The sequence below is a fragment of the Haliotis rufescens genome, unplaced genomic scaffold (assembly GCF_023055435.1).
Source record: "Haliotis rufescens isolate VD_foot unplaced genomic scaffold, xgHalRufe1.0.p SCAF_8, whole genome shotgun sequence".
Taxonomy (NCBI): domain Eukaryota; kingdom Metazoa; phylum Mollusca; class Gastropoda; order Lepetellida; family Haliotidae; genus Haliotis; species Haliotis rufescens.
In genome coordinates this window covers 27,681,127-27,708,384 of record NW_025964372.1, presented here as the reverse complement: position 1 = coordinate 27,708,384, position 27,258 = coordinate 27,681,127, and the positions used below count along the sequence as shown (strand labels likewise).

Here is a 27,258-nt window from a genome sequence, read left to right as displayed (position 1 = left end):
CAGGTTCGCTGACTTGGTTGATGCATGTCATCGATCCCAATTGCGCACATCAATGCTCATGATGTCAATCACTGGTTTGTTTGGTCCAGACTCGATTATTTACAGACCGCCATCATATATCTGGAACATTGCTGGGTGTGGCGTTAAACAACAAAAAAACAAACAAAGAAAAACATGACACTTACATTCTACCTTGCATTCCAGGCACATATTGTGACATCGACATTGATGAGTGTCTGGAACAGCCAAGCATCTGCCGTAATGGTGCCACCTGCATGAACCAGCCAGGGGGCTACCAGTGTATCTGTGTGAATGGCTGGAATGGAACAGACTGTGGGGAGAACATCGATGACTGCAAGGAGAGTCCCTGCTACAATGGGGGCACCTGTAGGGACAGAGTGGGCTATTTCTTCTGTGAATGCCCAAAAGGAAAAACAGGTAGGAAAGTGTATTAAATTTTCCTCTACTATCTCTCCCAATATTTCCTTCACAAACTGAAAAGTGTTTGTCAGTCTTGTTTATGGATAATACCTAACAAATTCATTTTGTTTTTCAGACAATCCTGCACTAAATGTTTTTTTGGTAAACAAAAAGTATGAAAATATAATTCTTTGTTGAATTTATAAAAAAGGCTTGTTTAAAAAAAACACAACTTCATGTCAAATTGTTTTTTTTTAGGATATTAACCTTGTCAACCCTTACAACATCTATTTCATGATATTGCCTTTTGCAAAGAAAATTTGTCTTGACTATGATAACAGTGACATTGATTGAGCAAAGTGGAGAATAATAAGGATTGTTGGCTAGATACTGTAACCTGGTACTAAGGTGCTCTGATGTCGGTGAAATATACAAAACTGTAGATGTGTATTGTCAGTGAAGAAATTCAGCAGTATGTATACCACTCAAAAAAGGTTAAGGACCTCAAGATTACTATAGTTAATCTTTCATGCCATCACTTTTTATGAGTAGTATATGTCTGTATTGTGATATGTATTGGTACAGTGTAAATAGTTATGATGTTCAGTTGAAGTCAGGATAACTGTACATGAATGAGTTGTGCAATGTTCACCATAGGGAATACTTCAATATTTAAAATATAATTTTACACTACATTTCACCATCACCTTGAGTATTAACGATCATTGGTGAAAAATGTTTTGATTATATAGTACACACCCATAAATGTCACACCCTCAAACGACCTGTGAAGATTCCGGGGTAGAATACGTCTTCAGCAACCCATGCTTGTCGTAAAAGGCGACTTACGGGATCGGGTGGTCAGGCTCACTGACTTGGTTGATGCACATCATCGTATCCCAATTGTGTAGATTGAAGCTCTTATTTTCAATCACTGGATTGTCTGGTCAAGACTTTAAATAAAATTAAATTACAGACCGCAGTCATATAGCTGGAATATTTCTGAGTGAGGCGTTAAACAACAAACAAACATGACTAGTGTTACCTACAGGTGGAGATATATTATGTTAACAATTGTCTTGAGGACAAGATTTTGTTTGAAACTATCATAAAACAGAATACCCCAAAGCCTGATGATATCAGTAATGTTTTACATATGATCCCAAGGCGAAGAGAGTTCCGTCTGTTGAAGCAGTCTGCAGTCACTAATGACTGATTCTCACGATCAGAAATGTTTACTGGAAGGCATAATTCAGATAAGGTCTTCTATTGTATATGGTACTACGTCCTTGTTTAGCTATTTTGGTACTTCATTTGATTGTATAAGATTAGGATTTGCGACTTCAAATTACAGAAGAAAATCTCACTCGAAAATCTTAGTCAGTGTTCTATTTAGAATGAAATACTGTGTCATAAGTTTGTTTGGGTGTTGACCTCAATGTATTCAAAATACTTTTAAGCAATATCTGATATTTTTATGGATCATAATGAGACAATTTCGCATTGGTAAGGTAGAAATTTATGAAAGAGGAAGCTAACTAATTTGTACGGAAGTTGAGAGTTGGTAGTGTTGGGAAAGTTCTGTGACTGAACGAGTAGGGGATGGATGGGAAATGGAGTATTGTCGTCATCTATTTCCTTGTTGTCTATACTGTAATCCTTTCAAAACTCCAAACCTTTCTGCCGTCTTCGTGGTCCAAAGTACGGTAATTAACCTACAGTGTCGTTTCATGGAATATGTTATGAAAAGAAAACTTAAATTTGAAAAAAGTCCTTGACATTTTGTCATTGAAAGACACATATAGAAAAACAGATCATCAGGATTTCCCAAAGACCTAAATTTTCACTTTTGCCATCACTGCCAGGAGACAATGTCTTAATTTCAAACCAGGCACAAATAATCACCAAATCACTGCTAGACTTGGCTACTGGAGCCTAGATCCTCTTTAAGAGACTCAGTGATACCTCTTCCCAAGAATAATATATATATTTCATTCTCATCAGCTCGCAATGATTTGCATGGAGACATAAGTTTGAGTAACGTTGATAGCCATGACCTTCCTAAAGCAAGGTTGTTGTATAAGGATGAAGCGGTGATGTACAAGGACAGATCTACCATATTTCTGATTTGGACCTGGCCCATAACAAAATTTAAGGGAGGGTGCTTATTAGCGATTACCTTTGCTTCTGATGGTGACAATGAAAATAAACTATAAACTAAATTTTGTTTTGAAAATGTAGATGTGTTTTGGAACTGGGCATATAGTAGGTAGAATCCTGTATGTCATCACCATCTCTTGCATCATCTTATCTTGACTGGAGACACAGCAAACTTTATTTCAGTCTCTTCCTGTTCATAATAGAACATATCTTTCCATTTTTCCAACTTGATATGCATTTTCTATTGGTTCCTAAACTACATATATCTTGCTTCGTTTCTGTATAAACCTTGTTCTCAATATGATTGATACATCTTTAAATGATTACAACCTGTGAAGACATTGCAAATGATAATCTCTGTTCTCTATGTATTTATACTTCCTGTTGTTTCTTGTATGATCATCTGACTAAAATGCTCCTGTCTTGGCTGACTACTAACAATATGGCCGCCACCATCTGTCGCTTTTCCTCAGGTCTGCGCTGCCATCTGGAGGACGCATGTGAAAGTAGTCCCTGTCATGCTGGTGCAAGTTGCGAGACTTCCCCTATTGACGGCAATCATAAGTGTACTTGTAAGCGAGGGTGGAAAGGCACCTTCTGTGACAAGGACATCAACGAGTGCGAAGAGAGTAAGTTCATGTCTCCCCTTGCCACAAACTGTGCAGTCCCATGTTACTAGATTGTACACAATAGGACTTTGATTAGGATGAAGAAAACTCCTGGCACCAGCATATTAACACTGACTCCATGCTACACAAGAGTGTTGCTTCTTTACATTTAGGCAAGATACGAAAATTATCACATGGCACATATTTTCACACTGTATGTAAGTGTTGGTTTCCTGGCACCAAATTTTCCAACATCATTAATTTGACAGAGGACCAACTTTTCAAAAGTCTTTTCAACTTTTTGATTGTAAGAATACAAGGTGTCTGATACATTTGTAAAGCGATGGTCAAATCTGATTGTTCAATTCATCATGACATCCTGGCTGTCGGTTCCAGACAGTTGCAGGCCACTCTGACCCAGCTGAGATATGGCTAACTTAAACCCCATTCACTCACTCATTCAGAAACCATGGCCATGCAGAGGCGCATGATAGTTCAGTACCATTTATACAAATCTGTGATATACATGTACGACAATATTGTCATCTTGAGTTATATCGCGGGTTTGAATCCCAGTTCTCCCCGATTATGTTTCTGTGTTTGTCAGCACCTTGCCCTTGCTCGTGGGTTTCACCACAGTGATAAATGTCTTGGACCTGCATCACTTCGGGCTTGCCTCCCACATTAAGCTGACATTGGGAAATGTAACTGGAACACCATTCAAAAGCGGTGTTAAACCCAACTCCCTCATCGTCAGTTCAAATCTTGTGTGGCATATGTAAAATTTCAGCCATACAGTGATAATACTATTTTGAAGAAATTCTCATTGAATATATTTTATGCTTGAAAGAGACTGTTTTATTCATATCCAGAATTACAAAAACATATGTGTCATTTTGATTAATTCATAATTGCCTTGTAACTGAACATGAAACATGAGTACCTAATTTGCAAGTTAAATTGGTTGTGTACAAGAGTAGCAAGCCGGTCACTTGTTTTGTAGACACATAGCCTTGCAGAAACCTAGGTAGCTTGGGGTGAGGTTTGCCATTCTTCATTGGCAGCCTTATTGTTAAGCCATGTTTACAACACAGTTCTCACGGATACCTAATACCTTGAACAACGACTCAACTGATTTCATTTTATTTTTGCCTATCGTGATTACTGCTTTGGGGCTTTCACGAGCCACTGACTTTCTTAGGCATTTTTGTCTCGCTCCTGTAGGCAAGAGTACATTTGAAAAATGAAGATATTTATGGGAAATAATATGTTGACCTTACAACACTGTAGAAATAATGAATTGTTCAAACAAAACGTATGCATCAGAAACCAAGCGTTGAAAATACCATGATGATTTAGTTGTGAGTGAATGTTGGTAAATGATTGTAAGTGGATAGACTCAGGTATATTTTAGTTATGGTTATGCTTAGTGGTTTTTATCAAAATTTATCAGTTGGATGAAACGTAACTTAAATGTTAGTGATAGGTATTTTGATAAAATGTGTATTAATCTGAATTACTGGAACATGTAAATCAAAGATATATAGGTATACCTTGGATATATATCATGACTGTTTCTTTTGATTTACGAATTAATTTGACCATGTGATATGATATGGAATTGTGTCTAATACTGTTGCGATTTCATTAATGTGTTGGAATGGTCTGTTATACTTGTTAAATCATTAGACAAGTCACAGTAGAACCTTGACACTGTTGCACCATTATCTGGACCTGTTTGTTGACCCCACAAATGTGTTTACTACATAATTGTGTAAGTTGCTCTGACAGTTGGGTTTAGACAGAGAGCCATGTAATGCTTACAGATCGCTTCACTGCAGCTGCTCAATCAGAAGCTTTACACAGCTCGTGTTTCTTGATCGTCATTTAAATATTACCCATCAAAAACAATAATTTTCATATTTGGACTGTAAATTTGTGTCAGAAGGTGACTGCAGGGTTCGTAAAGGCTTGAAAAAGCCTTGAATTTTTAGGTCCGTCTTGAAAAGTGTCAACCTTGAAAAGCCTTGAAAACCACCATACTAGCTTGAAAAGCCTTGAAATTGTACAAATTTACATATTACTTGTTAAGCTAAGTATTGAAGCACACAGAAATATGTACCAAAGATGTTTAAGTGATATTTCTCACAGTGATAGATCTGTGATAGTGATAGATCATGAAAAATTCATGACAAACTTCAGATTTAATTTTTTTTAGTTTGGTGAAAAATATATCTTGTTAGAAAATGTGTGATGGTCATGTTACTTTTTAGGTCTTTCGACTAATATATGGTATTGTGGATTTTATAAAATATTGACAGACTAAGGCCAACTTAAAAAAGACTTGAAAATGACAGCTAGCAGCCTTGAAAAGCTTTGAAAATGCCTTGAATCTTAGTGTTCTCCTTATCTGTATGAAACTTGGACTGATTTTATGTCCATTTTTCTTGTCCAAACATCTTGAAGTTATTCAGTACTTTCCTTATACTGATGGTATATTCAATGTTTTGCTTTGGATATTTGTTTGAAACGGCAGTTATTCTTAATATCCAGTAATCTTGAAGTTAATCATCTGTCCCCTTGGTTAGTGCTAAAGAGGTTCGACTTTACTTTATGAGCTCACAAAGCAGACTTTTTTTCAAGAGGAGTTTTCATTCCAATTCTGCCAGGAATGTTTTACCAAATTATTCCCAAACTATGAATTATGAATTGTAACATTTGCTTGGTTTCCCCAGGTTACGAGGGCCCATGCGAACATGGCAGTACCTGTGAGAATACACCAGGTAGTTTCAGGTGTATCTGCCAGACAGGGTTCTCCGGTCAGTACTGTGAGGTGAACATCAACGAATGTGCCTCCAACCCCTGTCAGAATGATGGCACCTGTCTGGATATGAATGGAGAATACAAGTGTATATGCATGCCAGGTAAGAGCAGCCTTCATGCACAAGTTCAAGTCCAAGCCTGTAATATGAGCTCACTTACAAATTGCCTGTGTATTCACACTAAAATGTTCTGAATGTGATTCTGATAAACAATTGTGTGCTTGTGGATTTTTGAACACAGACTATAAGATATATTTCTTCTTTTACACTGATGAACTGTGTTTGATATATGATACATGGATATATGATACATGATATTCTTCAGCCTATGTCAAAATGTATTATCTCACAAATTATTTCATGATCATGTTCAACCTGATTAACATTTTGGCATAATATTACTGATAATGTGTCATTATACAAGGTTATGTATTGTCCAAAGATTTAAAAAAATAGCTGTTTTTTATATTTTACACTGAAGTAATGTATTGATATATGTATTTTATCAATAACTTTATACCATAGTGACTTTGCTTATGATTTTCGGTCTGCAAAATTTCATTACAATATGTTTCAATGTCAAATTTGGATTTAAGTCATGATAAAAAATCTGTAAGGGAATCTGTTTTGGCATGTCTAAAATATTTAATAAAAGAAGTTATTTGAAAAGAACTAAATTTTCCCCTTTTCAATACTGTTGGTATTGCTTGTATACCGAGGCATGAGAACATGTATACTGAATGAAATATATAGGCTTATATATGTCATGTTCCCACTTGTAATAGATGTCATAACATTACACATCAATTCTTATCAACCCAAGGTGACAGACTTATTTATCTTTCTAAATATTTGTCCGATTTTCCCATGGCGATATTACTCGGGAGACTATTCAAATTTACTGAGTGACAAAGAACTTTTCTAAAAGTTTTTAAAATACTACCATTAACCTGCTGCATCGGCTGTCAGTTTGCCACAAGCTGCAGTGAAGCCCTATAATTCATGTGAAAAGTTAACAATGATACCTCGGCTTTCCCACTCGTCTCGGTATTACGCAGCCCCCTGCACTGACAATGTACGCACTAGTCAACTGTTAGAAAGCTACTGATGTACTCAGGGATGTTTAACAAAGGTCAGGGATGAAACTCAAGTGTGGGAAAGTTGTCTACCCTTTCTCAAATGAGGTTCCACATGGGGAGTCTTAAGATGAGAAAGTGATATTTTACTTACAAACTTCCTGGTATGCTTTAGTGATTAGATATAATTGTAAATCAGAATTATATGATTGTTAAAATAGTTTTGAAACAATGTAATTGAACTATGGCCAGAGAAGAAAAATTATTTTAATGCTAAAAAACATGAAAAGTTGTTTATTTTCTCTATTTAAACCATAATAGACTATGATCATATGTGATATAGGTTTATGTGGTGTACTGTTTTAAGTGAGTATACAGGGATCACATTTGCCAAAACATTCACTGGGAGCAGATTTTCAGGTGTCAATTATTTCTTGATGGTCCAGTCTGTATGCACTATTCAAGTGCCTCATAACTGCTGTAAGACTCCAGACTGTAGTTCTCATTATTTCCACTCCATTGAACTGAGCCATTGGTAGAGCAGCCATAGTGATCCATCTGGGCCAAGAGTTGTTTGGGAAAGCTTTTTATGACGATTTGAATCGTGGGAGCGAGGAGAAGGGAAACTGTTAAATAAAGGAAAGTGGGGCACAAAGGTCATGCTTCATAAACACTGATGTATGATGTATGTTTTAGTATGTATGAGTACAAATTCAATACACCTTAAATCCAAGATGAGGCTTTGTTGGGATGTGTGTGTGAGAGAACGAGGAGGGGGGTTCTGCAATCCTGGGAATTTCTGTGATAAATTTGTGACTTCTTTCAAGTTGAGGGAGGAACATTGTGGCCGCCATCATGGGATTGTGGGGAGATGGGGCCATTAGTATGTGCACTAAAGTCTACTGAAAGGTTCTTTGCATATTCAGAAGACATTTATGATGTTTCCCAGGGTGTAGTGGAGCATTGATGGAGTTTGGTTTGAATCCTAATGATGAGAATTTTTGACAGGATGAAAAGAGGGGTAGTTTGTGGACCAAGTTGATTGTATAAACTGATTGTCAAAGGTATGGCCATTTGTAGTTGGGAATGTTTGAGAGACACATTTAGTATAATCGAATATTGAACACCAAAAAGTGAGGAAGAAAGCCAAAGAATAATGTAAAACAGCTAAACATTGACATTATTGTTATTAGGTACAGACTCGTGAAGATCCGGGGTAGAATAGGTCTTCAGCAACCCATGCTTGCCGTAAAAAGACGACTATGCTTGTCATAAGAGGTGACTAATCGGGTGGTCAGACTCGTCGACTTGGTTGATGCATGTCACCGTATCCCAATTGCGTGGATCGATGCTCATGATGTCAATCACTGCATAGTCTGGTCCAGACTCGATTATTTACAGACCCCAATCATATAGCTGGAATATTGCTGAGAGTGGCGTTAAACAGACAAACAAACAAAAAAATAAAATAAAATATTATCAGGTACACATCTGTGGCACATTTATGTTAAATAATGGGTTATGGACAATGCGACTTAATACTACAATCACAAGTTTTGGTGACATAATACTTTTTTCTCATTTCTTTAATTTTGGGTGGTAGGGTGGCCTAGTTGTTACTACATTCGCTTGTCGTTCTCAAGGCCAGGGTTCAATTCCCTGCATGGGTACAATGTGTGAAGCCCATTTCCCATATCCCCTGATGTGATATTATTGGAATATTGCTGAAAGCAATGTAAAACCTTACTCACTCACTTTAATTGAGTTTCATTTCATTTTCTTACTCTTCATCTCGCACAATCCATCCGAAAAGAAATATTGTTTTGAAATATGACAGTTATGACAGTGGGTTTTGACATATATACATATTGTAGCTTGTACCTCTCTGTATGTATATGATGGTGTTTCTAGGTTTCACGGGAGACAACTGTGAGAGGGACATCGATGAGTGTGCTAGCCGGCCCTGTCATAATGATGGATACTGTGAAGACTTAGAAAACAACTTTAAGTGTACTTGTCTACCTGGTGAGTCTATTTATCCTAGGACGTGCTTGATTTACTGTCAACTCTAAATACTATTCTCGGGAACCTAGTGGTTAAAGCGTTTGCTCGTCATGCCGTAGACCTGGGTTCGATTCCTGACATGGGTACAATATGTGAAGCCCATTTCTGGTGTCCCCCGCCGTGATATTTCTGGAATATTGCTAAAAGCGGTGTAAAACAATACTCACTCACTCACTACATACTATTCACATAGTTATTTTCTGGAAAACAGCATTCGCAGGAAGTGTTGTTTCTAAAGATGTTAAATAACAGATCAAAATAAGAAGAAAATGCACAGTGTACATTTTTAAGTGTTGCTGCATTTAAGTTAGTGGGTGCAATATGTTGAAATTAAGTTAATGAATGGATGTGTTGTGGTTGAAGGTTTTCAAGGTCACACCTGCAGCATCAACATCAATGAGTGCGAAAGTGACCCCTGTCTCAACGGTGCCACCTGTAACGACCGCCGGGATGCCTACAGCTGCACCTGTCTCCCAGGTAAGTCACCTGCATCACAAGTCCGCACAGAAAGTAACATCTCATTTAGCGGGAAATAAGTCATGTCTTCTCTTATGACCTATTGATAAATTGTCTACTTTTATTAAAGAAAAACTTTTCTGGAGGGTGATTAAACCTGACTAGTTCAACTAATGCCTTTTAGTTTGTCTTGTAAGATGACTACTTTGAGAGAAAAGTATTAGTCATTTCAGCATTTCACTAATGTGAGACTAGAGGCCTGGTTTTAGTTGAAAAGTAAAGGGTAATTGTTCTGTTACTCATCGAAAACATTCTTTGCAGGTTTCCGTGGTGATCATTGTGAAGAAAATATCAATGATTGTGCCAATGTGACCTGCACCTTTGGTAAATGCATTGACGGCCGTGAGACCTATCACTGTCAGTGTATTAGTGGGTACACAGGCACCCACTGTGAACAAGAAATAAACGAGTGTGACAGCAACCCTTGCAAGTTCGGGGCAACCTGCTATGACTTGACCAACTCCTACGAATGCCGTTGTCAGATGGGGACATCAGGTGAGCTTCATTACCCAACTTCATCCGATAGTAAATAATGTCTTCAGAAGATTTCCTTTATTTGAGGACACAGATCATGTTCATCTTAATGTTGCAATAGTCATATTCAAATACTGTGATGTTTTAGTAATTCACAAATACTTCCAGGTCGAAACTGTGAGAAGAACAACAATGAATGTTCCAGCAACCCCTGTCGGAATGATGCCAACTGTATTGATGGCATTAATTCGTACACCTGTCACTGTAAACCAGGCTTTACAGGTGAGTACAGACATGAACGTGGTCCATTAAGCAAAGACAACACAGAACTTTCGTAAGTCTGTACTTAAGGGTGGACTTATGACAGGTGTATTTGTTGCTGTAAGATTGCTTTGTGAAAAGACATACACGTTCTATTTCTACAACTTGAAGTCAAGAAAAAAGCAGTGATATGACTTCAAACCTTCAGACTTTAAGCAATTACCATAAAAGATAAATAGAACAAGCACCTGGAATCTACAGAAGGGATACTCATTCTATAATGGGGTTGATTAATTTTTTTTACCTGATTACCTTTTGCATAGATAATTCCTGATCAATAAGGGGTGGTGGGGTAGCCAAGTGGTTAAAGCATTTGCTCATCACGCCAAAGACCCGGGTCTGTTGCCCACGTGGGTGCGATGTTTGAAGCCCATTATGGTGTCCCCTGCTGTTATATTGCTTGAATATTGCTAAAAGCAGGATAAAACCATACTCACTCACTCACTCACTCACTCACTCACTCACTCACTCACTCACTCACTCACTCACTCACTCACTCACTCACTCACTCACTCACTCACTCATCACTCACTCACTCACAATATACAAGTTCATATATTCTGTTTCCTTTATCAAAGAAAAGTTCTCAAAGCTCTAAGCATTTCAACAGTTCTCATCTTGATTTGTGAAGATCTATGTGCAAATGACTGTTTGTGACAAGTGAATTACTATGGCAGGTGAACACTGTGAGCGGGACATCAACGAATGCGAGTCCAACCCATGCTCTAATGGTGGAATATGCAAGGATGAGGAGAACGGCTTTCTGTGTGACTGTCCGCCAGGATACTTTGATGCTCTCTGCCTGTCGGATGTGAATGAATGTGCAAGCGACCCTTGTCTCCATGGCGGGCAGTGCATTGATGGTGTCAATCGGTAAGTAAACTCGGGTTTGGATATTACTGGGGAATATTCCTGTTTATGGGAACATGCCTTGAAACTTCATATAGTAGGCAGTATACAAATTTATTCACTGGTATAGAATTTAACCACTAGTCTGAGTCAAGTAAAATGTGGTCACATGATCCAGTTTCTATTGGATGGTTCCAGAATGTAGTATGGAATACTTTTTGTAATATTTTGTCTTTTTATGTCGATGTTGGTCTAGAATGTATTGGAAAGTTCCACAAACTTAAGGTTTCTTGAATGTTTCAGTTTTGACTGCCGCTGTCCTCAAGGTTACGGCGGGTACAATTGTGAAAGCAACATCAACGAGTGCATGTCCAACCCCTGTCAGCATGGAGGAGCTTGCAAGGACTATCTCAATGGCTACACCTGTGAATGTAGGCCTGGATGGAGTGGTGAGCCTTTAACACTGTTGAGATTTCAGAAGAGGCTAGATCACTAGTAGCCTTGTACCGAATCCTTCATTGGGTTTCTTGGGCAGAATAGGTCAGCAGTACCCTTGTTCCCTGTGGGGATTCTAAGGACAGAATATGTTTCAGTACCAGAACCCTTATTTGGTTTGTCCCCAGTTCCACATGCTTGTCCTCTGTGCCATTTTCGCTGACTCTGAGTGTGCCTGTTTCATTCATAGGATATGTAAACCGACATGACCTTGAACTTGTCCTGGGCCAACTTGCACAAAGCGATCTGAGCGCCAAGATAAGCTCCCATACTTTAGGCTTATACGATAGTCTTAGCGCTAAGATCGCTTTGTGCAAGTGGGCCCAGGTCTAGTATTAGATTTAAAACCTTTTTGTTTTGTGTCAAATTTGATCTTCTGTTAAGCAATACCGTAACTGTTTCATTAGAATTCGGTTTGCTACAGGTGGCCTTTCATCATGTTATGTCGTTAAGTTGTTAATGAACCATTTTATTTTTGTTCAGGAACAAACTGTGAGACCAACATTAATGACTGCATCAGCAACCCGTGTGTCCACGGCCGGTGTGTCGACCAGAACGACAACTACTTCTGTCACTGTGAGGTGCCTTACACAGGCAAGAACTGTGATGTTGAAATGAACCCCTGTGCTGCCATCCCCTGTCGCAATGCTGTACAGTGTGTGCCCACCAACAGCTACCAAGACTTTGAGTGCACATGTACTACAGGATACACAGGTATGTACAGGACTCTGTAGCGGTAGATGTAGGACTGTAGCGGTAGATGTAGGATTCTGTAGCGGTAGATGTAGGACTGTAGCGGTAGATGTAGGAGTCTGTAGCGGTAGATGTAGGACTGTAGCGGTAGATGTAGGATTTTGAAGAGGTAGATGTAGGATTTTGTAGCGGTAGATGTAGGACTGTAGCAGTAGATCTAGGACTCGGTAGAGGTAGATGTTGGATTCTGTAGCGGTAGATGTAGGACTTGGTAGAGGTAGATGTAGGATTTTGTAGAGGTAGATGTAGGATTTTGTAGTGATAGATGTAGGACTCGGTAGAGGTAGATGTAGGACTCTGTAGAGGTAGAGGTAGGATTCTGTAGTAGGTATCTAATTTGTGACTGATTGTCAGATTGTGACAAAAGTGTATAATACCATTGTCAATAGGATGTCATCCCCAGGTAAAGCCACTCCATGGATGTATCACATTGTATGATTGTGTGCCATTGTATTCACAGGCCGCCACTGTGACCAGGACATAGATGAATGTGCAGAACAACCTCCATGCCTCAATGGCGGCACATGCCAGAACACCAACGGATCTTTCATCTGCCACTGTCCTCCTGGGTATGAAGGCGAGCAGTGCGATCTTAACCCTGATGACTGCAAACCTTTGAGTGAGTGTCGTTCCTCTTGTTCTTCCAACAAATCAAACCTTCTTTATATGATATAGGGTGGAATAGGTTCCCAGTGCCCCATGATTGGTGTAACAGCTGACCAATGAGGAGCAGGAAGCTGCAATATGTGACCTTGCTGATTGTGTCATATTACACCCCAGTGCCAAGTATCTTTGCTTATCAACCACTTATAAGCCTTTCCTGCTCTGCAGTATTAGAAGCCACTGTGATATAGCTGTAACATTGCTGACGACATAAGATTAATATTAAAATTAATAAAATTAATATATTGCAAAGAATTGAATTGATGTAACTAACAAAGGCTCTTTGCTTTCATTGATATGTTTACCCCTTTTGCCAACACCTAGGTCATCACTGATTTTCAATGATCCATTCAAATAATTTTCACTTCTAATTTGCATTTTTTGCCCAATGGAATCTGTTTTGGTGGATAATTGTGACTGATTCTCAGGCAGTGACATTTTATATCATGTGTGTTTGCGTTCCTATAGATCCCTGCTACAATGGAGGAACCTGTATTGATGGCATCAATAACTACACCTGTGTGTGCGTGCAAGGCTTTGGGGGCCACCATTGCAAGGATGACATCAACGAGTGTGCGTCTATGCCCTGTATGAATGGGGGAACTTGTACCGACTACGTCAACTCGTATACGTGCACATGTCAACCTGGATTCAGTGGCATTCATTGTCAAAACAATGACAATGACTGTACAGCAACGTAAGCATCTCGATAACTTCTTCTTTGTTGTCCCTTGTCAGGGTTACACACAGCCACTAGTCCACAAGAGGAGAAACGTCTACTTATTACTTTGCAATAAAACTAGAAATAACTTTGCACTTCATATATACATATTTATCTTCTGAAACTGGCTAGCACATGACATACCGCTTGAGTGATATCAGCAATATCTTCATGGAGATCCTGCTGCAATGAAATTGCAACAATGCTTTGCAAACCATTGTGACATCATCACTTACCATGAAGTCACAATCAAATAACCAGTCTCTCTGCCACAGAGGATAGTTAGCTTACTTTTATACTTAAGTCATTGTTTTTTACTATTTACAGACTCAAAAGGTTGAGGGAATATGATTGAATAAATGAATGATTTGGGTGATGAATAATACCTCACCCCAGTGTCTTTTCATAACACATAAATCAGCACTCATCAATGAAGGTTTAAAAGTGTTTTTAACTTTTATCAACTTGTGTTGATATGTTTGCTATCAATACTCTCTCGGATGACAGTCTCTATATGTCGTGATGGTCATTTAACAACCTGAAGATGTCGCATGTCTTGCCTATTTTGTTTACTTACGTTCATGCATTGTAGGTCGTGTCTGTATGGCGGTACCTGTGTGGACAAGGTTAACCACTATCAGTGTCTGTGTGCTCCCGGCTACATGGGATCCAACTGCCAGCAGCACATCAACCCCTGTGACTCCAATCCTTGTCTCAATGCGGCCACCTGCAACAACGTCGATGGAGACTTTGCTTGCTACTGCCCCTATGGCTTTACTGGGCCTCGGTGTGAGGTAAGGAAGATTTGCTCTGATAGCATTTTAAGGTGCTGATAATGTAACTGAAAGAAAGATACTATATCTTTGTGTTACTTATTGCAAGTTTACTAAATTTCAAACCAGAATAGGTCCCACTCAATCTCCCTGGGCATTACTGTGTGGTTTCAGCAACTGTCCTCATATGCTGACCTTTGGTTCGCTTCTTATGCCATCAACCATTTGTGTGCCTGATGTAGATTGGTTTAATATAGCTCATGTATCAAAGCTGTAATATTGGTAACTGCAACTTATAACAAACATTCCCTCACTAAAGGACTTTTTGTGGTCTGAGTCTTTGAGCACGTTCATTTGTTTCATGATACTGTGTGTGCAAGGTGATGAGCCTATCAATGATTCTTACACTTAGTGGATAATCTTTATAACTTGCTGTCTCTCAGGAATTCCTGGACTGGTGTAGTCAGAGCCCCTGTAAGAATAATGGCAACTGTGTACAGCAAGCCAATCAGTACAAGTGCGTCTGCCCCCTCGGCTGGAAGGGAGCCCACTGTGATGTCTCGGAAGTTCCGTGTGACACAGCAGCCAAGCAAAGAGGTTAGTCAGAATGTGCTTGTTAAACTTTGAACATTTAATAGGGCATGACGTTGGTCACAGCTGGGTTATGTATTAGAAGGTTAAAGGAAACCAGTCACTTTTTCAAAATAAATGATCAAAGAATGATCAAGCTTGAATGTTGGAGGTAAAGGGAGGTAATTTTGTAGAACAGGATTGTCTCCCTTAAAAATTGGACAAAATTGCTCCTGACAAGAAAGCTCTTCATTAAAGTTCTAAATATAAACTTGTTCGTGTAACAAAAGAGATGTATGCCTTTATCATGTTATCAACGTTATATTTCTGTTTCAAGGAACTACTCGTGACAAGCTCTGTCATAATGGAGGGACTTGTCATGACACAGACAACTACCACACTTGCAAATGTCAGACTGGCTACACAGGCAGTTACTGTGAGGTGGAGCTGAATGAGTGTGCCTCTCAACCTTGCCAAAATGGAGCCACCTGTGAGGACCTGGTTGGGAGGTACACCTGCCGCTGTGCCAATGGCTTCCAGGGTCAGAACTGTGAATTCAACATTGACGACTGCGCTACCAATCCGTGTGTGAATGGAGGCACATGTCACGATGCAGTGGGTGACTTCCACTGTTCATGTCCGCCAGGGACTCTTGGATTCCTCTGTGAGATTGATGAAGTTGATTGTTTACCCAACACCTGCCACAATGGAGGAACATGCAAGGACGAGATCGGCACCTACAAGTGTATGTGTCCACCAGGATTTGTTGGAACCAAGTGCGAGGGGGATGTCAACGAGTGTCTCTCAAGTCCCTGTTTAGATAGTGGCACTCAGGATTGTGTCCAACTAAACAACAGCTACCGATGTGACTGCAAACATGGCTGGTCAGGTCAGCGTTGCGACCAACCCATCACCTGTCATCAACAGCCGTGCCAGAATAGCGGAACCTGTTCCCAAGACAGTGGCGGAACCATCCGATGTGATTGCCGAGATGTAAGCAGCATTCATTCCCATTTATATTATCTTTAAGTAAGATGTGTTAAGTAAAATGATGTTTGATGTTTAGATGTCGACTGATTCTATAAAATCACCATGATTATTTTCCAGGGCTACACAGGTAACTACTGTGAGTTGACATCATCTGCCTGTGACAGCTCCCCCTGCCTCAATGGTGCCACCTGCAAACCAACCCCCACAGGCTACACTTGTACATGCCCACCAGGAGCGAGCGGCTCCAAGTGTGGGGAAGATGTTGTGCTGGAGTGCCAGTCAAACCCGTGCTTCAATGGTGGAATCTGTCATGAAGATATAGGTCAGTACTGCCTCCCTAATGGTTATGCTAGGAATGTATTTTGAGAATGTTGTCTTCTCATAGCATGCAAGAGATCCAATGATTTAAAATTTGTTTGTTGTTTTGACACCACACTCAGCAATATTCTAGCTATTTGATGTCTTTCTGTAAATAATCGAGTCTGGACCCGACAATTCAGTGATAGTCATCATAAGCAATGATCTACGTAACCATCCAATCCTGTTAGTCACCTCGTATGACAAACATGACTTGTTGGGGACCAATTCTAATCCGTCAGATATTGCTGTAGGTTTCTACCGGTGCCAGTGTCCTCGAACTTACACAGGAAGCCGTTGTGAGTACTACCTGCCTGAAGCAACCACCCAAGCCATTGATGAACCATGGCGGAGGTGCTTGGAACTGGGTTGTCCTGACAAGGCCAACAATGGACAGTGTGATGTAAGTTGTCATGTGTCTACATATCTTTTCCTCCAGGAATATCACATTTTCGATTTATTCAACAATCTCAACTTTATTTTAATATCAAAGTGATTAATATTTAACATTTCTTAACATCTGAAACTCCTGCAACTTGGACTGACCATATTTCTCAAATGATTAGCTGTGTTTGAAATTAAGACAATATAAAGGTGTTATTGTCCTAATCCTAATATTTGAATTTATAGACATGTAGGGTCCCTAGATTAAAAGTACTACTGAAAAAAAACCCACCTGAATCCCTTTTATTTCTTCGCCTTTATGTTTCTTTATCTTAATTGGGGGCACGGGTGGCCCAGTCGTCTAAGGCGCCGCGATTCGCTGTGCAGAGTTGCGTCCCTTGGGCACGCCAGAAACCTATGATTGTGGGTTCGAATCCCGGTTCGCCCGGATTATGTTTCTAGGTTTGTCAGCACCATACCCGTGGGTTTCACCGAAGTGGTAAACGTCTGAGACCTGCATCCCTTCGGGCTTTCCTCCCACATTAAGCTGACACGCCGTGATATAACTGGAAAACTGTTAAAAGTGGCGTTAAACCAAAACTCACTCACTCACTCACTTTATCTTAACTACATATTATTTTTTTACAGACTGAGTGTAACATGCATGCATGTGATTATGATGGCAAGGAATGTTCCTATGGGATGAAGCCCTGGGCTAATTGTACACAAGCAAGGGATGGTGTCTACTGCTGGAAGGTCTTCAAGAACGGAATTTGCAACCCACAGTGCAATAACCAAGACTGTCTCTATGATGGGTTTGACTGTCAAGAAGACATCAAAGAATGCAACCCATTTTATGACCAGTACTGTCGCCTCAACTACCACAATGGACACTGTGATCAGGGGTGCAACACTGCCGACTGTGAGTGGGATGGTTTGGACTGTGACAACAACCCACCCAAGCTGGCCCAAGGAACTCTGGTTATCATCGTCTTGGTGTCACCAGGACATTTCCGCAACATTTCAACGATGGTGCTACGTAATTTGAGCCACATCTTGCGTGCAGTGCTTCGGATAAAGAAGGATGCTGAAGGCCAGGAGATGATTTTTCCATGGAAGCAGGAAGAGGAAGATGCCAACTCCCGTGTCAAGAGATACATAGAAAGTTTGTTAAAGATGCAAGCTTCCAAAAGAGACAAACGTTCTCTGCTGACAGGGTATGTTCATTGCTTGCAAGTTGGTTATTTCTTTACTTCATATTTGATATGTTTTTTTAAACCAAACCAGTATATATAAAACATCAGCCAGAGCATAATCAGTCTTGAATATCTGGTCATTACAGATTCCATCGGGCATAAAAGGCAAAATAGCTGTGAAAATTATATGAATGGATCACGGATAAAACATGTCAGAAGTTATTGTTCTATTGGTGTCAGAGTTGCAATAGGTTGATAAGTAATTCAGTTAACTTTTGCTTAAGTAATGTAAGAAACGATTTTAGTTACTTGAATGTCAAAGGGTTGTGACAAATTCATATAGTACACATCGTGGTATGTGAATGTATTTTAGCCTTTGGTTTTATTTTCTTCAACAGGACAAAAGTGTATTTGGAAATTGACTACCGAAAATGTTACGAGATAAGTCCAGAGAACTGCTTCAACAGTGCTAACCCTGCAGCCCAGTTCCTGGCGGCAGCTTTGAAGGAAGGAGGAGACGTAGGCGTTCCTATTGCTTCAGTGAGCGCTGAAGATGCCTCCGGACCTGGAACTTTACCTTCCATGACATTCGTCTACATTGTCATCGCCTGTGGCGCCATCCTGCTCTTCACTCTGGCTGTAATAATTGTTATTTCGAGACGAACAGAGAGAGCAGTGACATGGTTTCCTGAAGGTTTCTTCCGCAGGAATGAAGCCACCAAACCTCGTGCCCGAAATCGAAAGTGCCCTGATGGAGAAGAGATGCAGTAAGTTACTTCATGTCAAACTTACATATGAAGTATTTCTTACTCAGGCAGGGATTTTACCATTGGAAAAGTATCCTGGCCAATGATCACAGGGCTGTCACATGGCATTCCTAGCTGTCATATTTAGGGACAACTTGTTCATTGATATATCTGTCTTTCAGTGTAGGAGACTCACAAAATATCCTAGCCATTTTCAGCTATCATTTCATGCATAAACCACAAATTACGTGTTAGCTTTTTGATTAAACATATTGATGTTTGATTTCTCCAATGTCAGCTGTCTGGGAAGTCAGTTCTTGTGTCCATTGCTGTAGTATGACTTCAGAGTAATTTGCAGGATTCATTCAGTCAAAAGGGCTGATTTCTAATGCCAGATGCTGAGTTTAGTTTCTGAACATCTGATGCTGTCTTTCAGTGAAGTCCAGAAGGGCTCGCACCAGTCACAGCTGGACAAGATGGATGCCAACGAGAACCACACATCACCTCCACTGAGCAGTGACTGCTGGGAGGATGAGGATGAGGAACAGCCTCAGAGGAAACGCCAGAAGGTATGCACTGTAAGCTATGTTTCATCTTGTCAGTCTGTTATTGAAGGCTCATGTGATTGGAAACCTTGGCCTATTTTGGCCATGATTTGGCAGATATGTGAACCTGTGCCAATTTCTTATTTATTATAAAGGGGAGTGGGATAGCCTAGTTGTTGGAGCATTCACATTCAATTCCCCACATAGGTACAATGTGGTATGTCTATTTTGAGTGTCTCCCACCGTGATATTGTTAGAATATTGCTAAAAGTGGAGTAAAATGATATTCAAAGACTAATTAATGAAGAAGTTTATTTTTTCCGTTTGAGGTTTTACATTTTTATACATGGGAGTTAGAGTCGATAATGTGCTCCTGTCTAGCGTCAATTGTAAAATTGTAATGTAGTCTGCAGGCACCGTAGGTCATCAGAGACCTGGTAATGAAATCAACATTGTGCCTTCAGATTGAGCGACATTGTGGAGAGAGTGACCAGGCTGCCTGCATGGACTTTGACCAGGGTGACACTCGTCAGTGGACACAGCAGCATCTGGATGCAGCCAACATCCCCAAGCCATCCATCCTGGCCTTGACACCACCTCAGGGGGAGGACCTGATGGACAATAAGGATGTGGACGTCAGGGGACCCGGTAAGTTGACATATTGGAAGAGATCTATCTCATCTCTGACAAACATATTTTTATATGGAAGTGTAACATTGGTCCTTTTATACAACCATACAGAAAAATTCAATGCCTCAGTCGCCCAGACTTCCCAAAGAAAATTCCTGTATTTAGAAAGACCATTATTTGATAACGAAGAACCCTCACCAGACAGTAACTTCTTGCATTGATGTTGCATTAAATGAGTTGTTCCTGTTTGATGTTGTTCAGATGGCTTCACTCCCCTGATGTTGGCATCATTCCGTGGTGGAGGTTTGGAGACAGGGTGTGACGAGGACAGTGGCTCGGGTTCTGGTGAGAGTGGTGAGGGTGAGGAGAGGTCAGCTGATGTCATCACTAGTCTGCTGATGCAGGGGGCTGCTATCAACGCACAGACGGATCGTACAGGTCAGTTCAGGCTCATGTTTTTAGAATAAAATATGTGACCTATTTCAGTGTCAGTGTTTGCTTTGTACTCAGTAGTGTAGGTTATTAGCCAATTCGCATCTCAATGACCAATTTCCTGCATGCTTAGAATAACAATAATCTTGACTTTGAGATCCTTCAGTGAAACAGCTCCAAGCAATGATATAATGGCAATGTACTATAAAGCTTATGTTTTGTCAACAGGGGAGACCTCCTTACACCTGGCTGCAAGGTATGCCCGAGCTGATGCTGCCAAGACGCTGCTGGATGCTAGTGCAGACCCCAACACCCAGGACAGCACCGGCCGGACGCCGTTACACACAGCTGTGGCAGCTGATGCTCAGGGAGTGTTCCAGGTAGAATCTTCAAACTTCATCGCATATACCAGATCCCTCTTCCTTTGGATTACTGTGACAACATTATTGTTTACAGTAAAGCTGAAGTGATTCACCAAGTCTTGAAATATGGTGATACTTTGTGTGTGATTAAAGTATCACTTCATGGTGATACAAATGTTATGATACAAGTATGGCATCATGCGTGGTACAAATATTGTATCATGATGTATGGAAACAAAATCATACATGTACATATTAAGACATTTTAGAAGAGGTGTAAGCATATTTTGCTAAATACTATTTGTGGGATACTATGTACAGGAGGAGTTGGTTGGATTATCTGAAGTTTACTTAATATGTGTGGTTGGGTCAGTCCTCATTCCCAGTGGTGATTGAATATGACTCCTTAAGAAAACATGACCAGAGTAGAGTTTTCATGTATTTCATTGCTACCTTGCTAATACAAATCATATCATGACGAAAGGAATTTTTACAGCCCACTTGATAATGAAGTTTGACGTGAGTTGACAATTGTTGATTTACATATTATTCAGCTTTGATCAGGATATTTCCATTATCCCATAATGCACTAGCTACTCACGTGTAAACAGTGAAACATCTTCGTGTACCTAATGAAAGGTGAGCAGTGTGTCATAATTTTTACTACATTTTAAGGGACAATGCCTCATTGGTTTTGATTCAGATTTGTAATCACTAGTAATTTTCCTTCTAGATTCTGTTGAGGAACAGATCAACCAATCTCAATGCTCGAATGCATGATGGGACAACTCCGCTCATACTGGCAGCTCGTCTGGCCATCGAGGGCATGGTGGAAGACCTAATCAATGCTGATGCAGATATAAATGCTGCAGACAACAACGGCAAGACCGCTTTGCACTGGGCAGCTGCGGTGAACAATAGAGATGCAACGTTGACATTGCTGCAACACAGTGCAAACAGAGATGCCCAGGACAACAAGGTACAACATTGTCTGACTTTCCTAATAAAACATCTATCTCTTTCTAGTACAGTAGAGCAAGGTACAGTCATTCTCCTGGGTTCTGAAAAGTCTGTAAGTCAGATGCTGTGAATAGAATCATTAAAATTGAAATAACACTGTCTGATGTGTGTGTAGTGTGGTAAAGTCCTCTATGAAGCATGTTCATGTCACTTGACACGCCTGTTTTCCTTTGTTCCAGGATGAAACCCCCTTGTTCCTGGCAGCTAGAGAGGGAAGTTACGAGACAGCTCAAATCCTCCTGGATCACTTCGCCAACAGGGATATCACTGATCATATGGATCGACTACCCAGCCATGTTGCTTATGAGCGCAGACACCATGATATTGTGCAACTGTTGGAGGAATATAAAGTGAACAGTCCAACTGCTGGTGTTCATTTAGCGAATGGTGGCGTGCCATCACCATCCATTTCATTTATGCCCCACATGAGTGGAAAACATGGCAAACAGAAAGGCCGTAAGAATGCCAAAACCCACGGACCCATGTCTCCGCAGTCGGGCAAACCCAATGGCTTGGCGCAGGGACAAAAGTCCAAGTCCCGGAAGAAAAAGTCGACATCCACCTCCAATGAGTCGTCTTCAGTTGGGACAGTGTCACCTGGCACTTCACTGGACTCTTCTCAGTCACCGCAAAGTTATGACTTGACGTCGCCGCGTTATGAGAACACGGTGGTGGCCATGCCTCAACCGCACATTCATTCATTAGATGACGGTCAGATGGGGACTCTGCAGCAGCCACTAAACGTCAGTGACATGACTGTAATGTCCAACCATTATAGATCTAGTGCAGCTATGGACCAGGAATTGGGCTGGCTGGATCCTCATCACCCACAGCCTCATCAAATACCATCCACAAACTCCACGCCCAACACGCAGCCAGGTGGCAGCCCCATTGCTCATGGAATACCATCACCCATTAAACCTAAAAATCTTCCAACGTCTCCTCGTCACATACAAGCCATGCAGCAACATGCTCAGCAGAACAGGGTCCAATCCAATGCCATGGGCCGGAGTCAAGGTGGAACAGAGTATACGTTCCCAGCAAATGATGGCCATCATGCCATCTCGGCTATATATCCAGGATCAGATGTGTGTCCTAAGTACTCCAACACTCAGCAGCAACAGCAACAACAACAACAGCAGCAGCAGCAGCAACAGCAACAACAGCAGTATCCAGCATACAACACCATGAACATTGAGCCATTCCCTACGCCACCTTCTCATCACAGTCAGATGAGTTCAGACTCCCCTCCCCAACACCAGATGTCCACCTTCCTGCCCGACCATTTCCCCACCCCCTCTCCCGACTCCCCAGGCCAGTGGTCAAGCTCTTCACCCCACTCTGCTCACTCAGACTGGTCAGAAGGAATCTCCAGCCCAGTACAACCCATCGTACCCAGCCGCAACAAACGAACAGCTGATGCAGTGTATATCTAAGACTTAGTGTAGCCATGAACCCATCACTATGCATTTAATGTGCGTGCTACTACTGTGTTCAGACTTTGAATGGAGCACATGATGTGTTCACAGGTCACAATAATGCTACAATTGGATGTGTTGGCATCCCGAACTCCTGATACAGTTGCTGCTGGAACCGCAAACTCCAGTGCGCACTGCATGTGACTTAACTTGGAAGGAACACTGATGTGACCTGACTTATGTCATGTGCATATTTTATTCAAGATGGTGAGAAACTTACAGTAAGTTCATTGTGCCATTAGGAATATGTGAGAGGGACAGGCATTTCCCATGGTTGAGCAAGTCCCTGGAACCTTGGGCAATTTTGTGCTGCTGACAAAGATGAAAGCATGGCCCACATGCCAGCATGAAAAAGAGATTTTATGTTTTATAAGTTTTATGACAAGGATCTGTTAACTTTACATGGCTGCACGTTGCCGAACGTGAACAAAGATGCTGAAGGGTAAAAACTTTACATGTGCATACAGCTTTCGTACCAATTGAGGTCTCATTGAAAGGATGTTTTACTACAAGTTGCAGGTACACACATTGGCTCCAGCACCAATGAACCAGCTTGAAAACCTATCTTATGTCCTTTAACGAGGTGGTGCCATAGAATCATTTGTGCTATGTTGATTTTATTTGCTTGCTATTGAGAAGGGAAAATCCCTACCTTTGTGACTTTGGATGTTTGGCTGAAAGTCATCCACTATTACATGAAGATGAATATAAAGGCATTGCCTGCAATTCCGGCCCCTAGGGAGCTGATAGGCCTACTGAAAATAAAAACCTTCGCCTACTGTCCTGTGAGTTAAGTAACATTGCTAATGTCGTTGCAGTTTTAGTCGACTATAGATAATCCCAAATTGATTACAAGACGAAGGGAACATTTCCCACAAATTAGTGGCAATAACAATGTGTCTTTTTGCCGACTAGAATCACAGGACATTTCAAGGTTATTATTACGAGTTGTACATACTGTATCAAAGGGTCAACGTGCATGGATACATAACATGTACATTCTCATATTTGTATTTTTATACACAATTCAGACAGTCACTAGAATCGTATCATTATTCAGTGTCACACGAGCCATATGATATTTTCATTTTCATTCTTTTTGTTTTTCTCATAGTGGCATTTAAATGCCAATCTGCATCATTGCCTCGGTTTTATTTGTGTTTCTTATGAAGACTGTGTTTGTGTTCTTCTGTATGTTGAATGTTGTATCTACAAGTGATTGCCTACAACTGATTTTAAATAATTCACCCCTGACAGTTCTACAGTCAACATTCTTCATTATCATGACTGGTTTATTTGGTATGAGTTTTTTTAGGGATGAGTTCCTTACCATTTGTTGATATTTTAGTTAAGTTCCTTGTGAAATTGCAGAAGTAGAAATGGCAGCTATCATTGCCATGGAAACTGGCATCGATAACATATTTTGAATATTTTAGGATGTTACTCATGGCTGTTTTATTATTTTATTTCATTTCTTATCATCGAATCCCCATTCCTTATTTCAATGTCATTGTTACCCCAAAATGAATACATTTGATCTCAAGTTTCTTTCTAAACCAAGGGAGGTAATCACTTGTATGACCAGGATTCCTTGGGGTCATTCCGGCAGCAGTTAATAAATGGTGTTAAAACTGTCTCTTTTTTTCATTCCACTGTGTTGAAGGAAAAATAAAGAGAATTATTGGTCTAGAAATTCACAATGACAGTAGTTATAAAGATACTATTATTTATGCCAGAAAAGCATGGTGTCTTGTTCTAAAAGGTTTTGTTAAATGACACAAAGCAATAGTTCTAGAAATTAGTTTGTCATATTTATTTTATGGTATTGTAGGACTTGTATTTATTGTCATTATATCATATGATTTGACAGAATAGGGCATGGTAATTCATTTACTTGGTTTTAGTCATGAATATTTGATTACGCTAGACTGGGTAGTTTTTTTTATATGTATCCGATTGTTAAGATGTCTTCACCAGTAATTCTCTTTACCTTACAGGTTTTCAGATCTTTGAATAAAGAATGCCTGTTTTTTGTAAGACTAACATGTCTCACTTTGCTGTTTTCTCATTTTGTGATTTTGTTGAATAACAATGGAGTGAACAGAGATGCTATTCTTGGTTACGCTGTTAACCAAACCACATGACCTATTGTGGTAAACATTTACTTTGTTAAGTTGTTAAGAGGTATTTCAATTGTCCACTTCGGCAAGTTTTTAAAGAATTAATTAATGAAAAGAAATGAGAAAACAGTGATCCGAGTTTTATGAAGGTGTATTGTGTATATTTTGTATGTTTTCTAGTCTAACCATTGTTCATTTTGACTTGTTAAAGTGTTGATGAAATAAAACACAGCTATATTATCTCAGCAAATCTGAAAATCTGAAATGTTTGTTGAACCTGTGTCCCAAAAGTCTGAAAAATCTTGAAACATGTCCCACAGGTCTGGAAAAGTAGGGGTTATTTGTGATTAGATTTAACAGAAATTTGAACGAAGACTTGACGTTTCAGAGTAATAAGCAACAGTGTATGTACATGTAACTTTGGCTGTATAAAGGCTAAGCTCACGGCTAAAATGTATGTATGTGCGTGTGAATAAGTATTTTTTCTACATTGTACAGTACTAATCTACATTAATGCATTTATCTTATTCTGTTTTTGCATTGTTATGTTTTCTTATCATTAGTTGTCAGATTGTGTGATATTATGTAATTGGTTGTTGATGCATAGAACCGTGCATGACATAGCATCACAACTTAATTGTGCCGAGGTACATAACGCATGAAGCTGTTCATTAGTACTGAATATTAGCACACAATCCTTGACTGTCAACTGACTAGGAATACATTTGAGAAAGATAACTATTGAATGTTTGATGGTTCTTCCTCTCAACACTAATGACTATTTGACCAAGAAAATTTCAATGGAGACGTTCAAACTGTGTCTACCATGTGAATGACATTCAAAACTTGAAATTTGATGATATGAAGCTATGAATATTCAGTTCATGATACAGATTTTATTGACTCAGCAACATGTTCCTCTGAGGTCCAAGTGAGAAATTATCAAGTTGCTTTATGTGAATGTTCTGTTCTTCAACATGATCAATATATGCACTTAAAAGGCATGAATATGGTGGTAACAAACATTACTATTATTGTAATTGAATATTGACAGCTTCATTAAATATTACTACCTCTCCACTGCCAGAATAAATATTTAAGTTTCGATACTTTTTTTGGCCACAAAAATGCCCGTTTTGTTTGTAATGTTTATTCAAAGTCTGTTTTGTACATGGTGTAAATAAAAGTTTTGATACAGCTTTACTAGAGGTTTGAACTGTACATCATTTCAACAGTTTCGAAGCTGCCACAGAATGACAGTAGTTGGGAAATTAGTCTAATATTTTCACCTGCCTTAGGAAGCCTTCCTCATCCATTTATTTATGCATTGAATACAATATAATAAAATATGTACAAAGAATTGATTCGTTTGTTGTCACTGAACCCTAAGCATACCTTCATTAAGATATATAACTTCAAGGCCAGAGAATAAGTATCCAAATGAAACAGATTCCATGGGGTGTGAAAGGCAAAGTCGTGTTGGAAATTATATGACTGATCACTGAAAAATCAGGCATTCCCTAAATGGGGGAGCATGTCCTGCCCAAGACTTGTTAAGATGTGGGTCTAAGCCTCCCTTGACTACTGAAATAATGGCCTTTCCAAAAACATCCTCACTAATATCAACCTATCCTAATCTTTGCCTGATTCGGGCTTTAGGGCTGCTTTTTGTATAAGAAAATCTCACACCTCCAGTAGCCTTACAGTGGGCTG

The 27,258-nt window shown here is 39.9% G+C and overlaps 1 protein-coding gene across 4 annotated transcripts in view; it reads left to right on the top strand.

The window, feature by feature from the left end:
• LOC124143472 (neurogenic locus Notch protein-like) overlaps positions 1-26,905 on the top strand; it is a 113,105-nt gene extending 86,200 nt beyond the window's left edge. For 2 of the 4 annotated variants that reach the window (XM_046512465.2, XM_046512468.2), the window contains 25 exons: positions 205-438; positions 3,054-3,209; positions 5,924-6,112; positions 8,998-9,111; positions 9,514-9,627; positions 9,928-10,161; positions 10,309-10,422; positions 11,139-11,334; positions 11,614-11,759; positions 12,289-12,519; positions 13,019-13,177; positions 13,690-13,918; positions 14,535-14,736; positions 15,159-15,312; positions 15,623-16,278; positions 16,393-16,597; positions 16,887-17,035; positions 17,665-18,233; positions 18,611-18,979; positions 19,395-19,536; positions 19,968-20,151; positions 20,395-20,571; positions 20,794-20,945; positions 21,661-21,906; positions 22,127-26,905. In XM_046512465.2, the coding sequence (XP_046368421.1) occupies positions 205-438; positions 3,054-3,209; positions 5,924-6,112; positions 8,998-9,111; positions 9,514-9,627; positions 9,928-10,161; positions 10,309-10,422; positions 11,139-11,334; positions 11,614-11,759; positions 12,289-12,519; positions 13,019-13,177; positions 13,690-13,918; positions 14,535-14,736; positions 15,159-15,312; positions 15,623-16,278; positions 16,393-16,597; positions 16,887-17,035; positions 17,665-18,233; positions 18,611-18,979; positions 19,395-19,536; positions 19,968-20,151; positions 20,395-20,571; positions 20,794-20,945; positions 21,661-21,906; positions 22,127-23,383 (6,578 nt within the window). In that variant the 3' untranslated portion in view covers positions 23,384-26,905. The remainder of the gene's footprint in view (positions 1-204; positions 439-3,053; positions 3,210-5,923; positions 6,113-8,997; positions 9,112-9,513; positions 9,628-9,927; positions 10,162-10,308; positions 10,423-11,138; positions 11,335-11,613; positions 11,760-12,288; positions 12,520-13,018; positions 13,178-13,689; positions 13,919-14,534; positions 14,737-15,158; positions 15,313-15,622; positions 16,279-16,392; positions 16,598-16,886; positions 17,036-17,664; positions 18,234-18,610; positions 18,980-19,394; positions 19,537-19,967; positions 20,152-20,394; positions 20,572-20,793; positions 20,946-21,660; positions 21,907-22,126) is intronic. The other 2 variants (XM_046512466.2, XM_046512467.2) reach the window with 2 other exon arrangements.
• Positions 26,906-27,258: the final 353 nt, after the last annotated feature.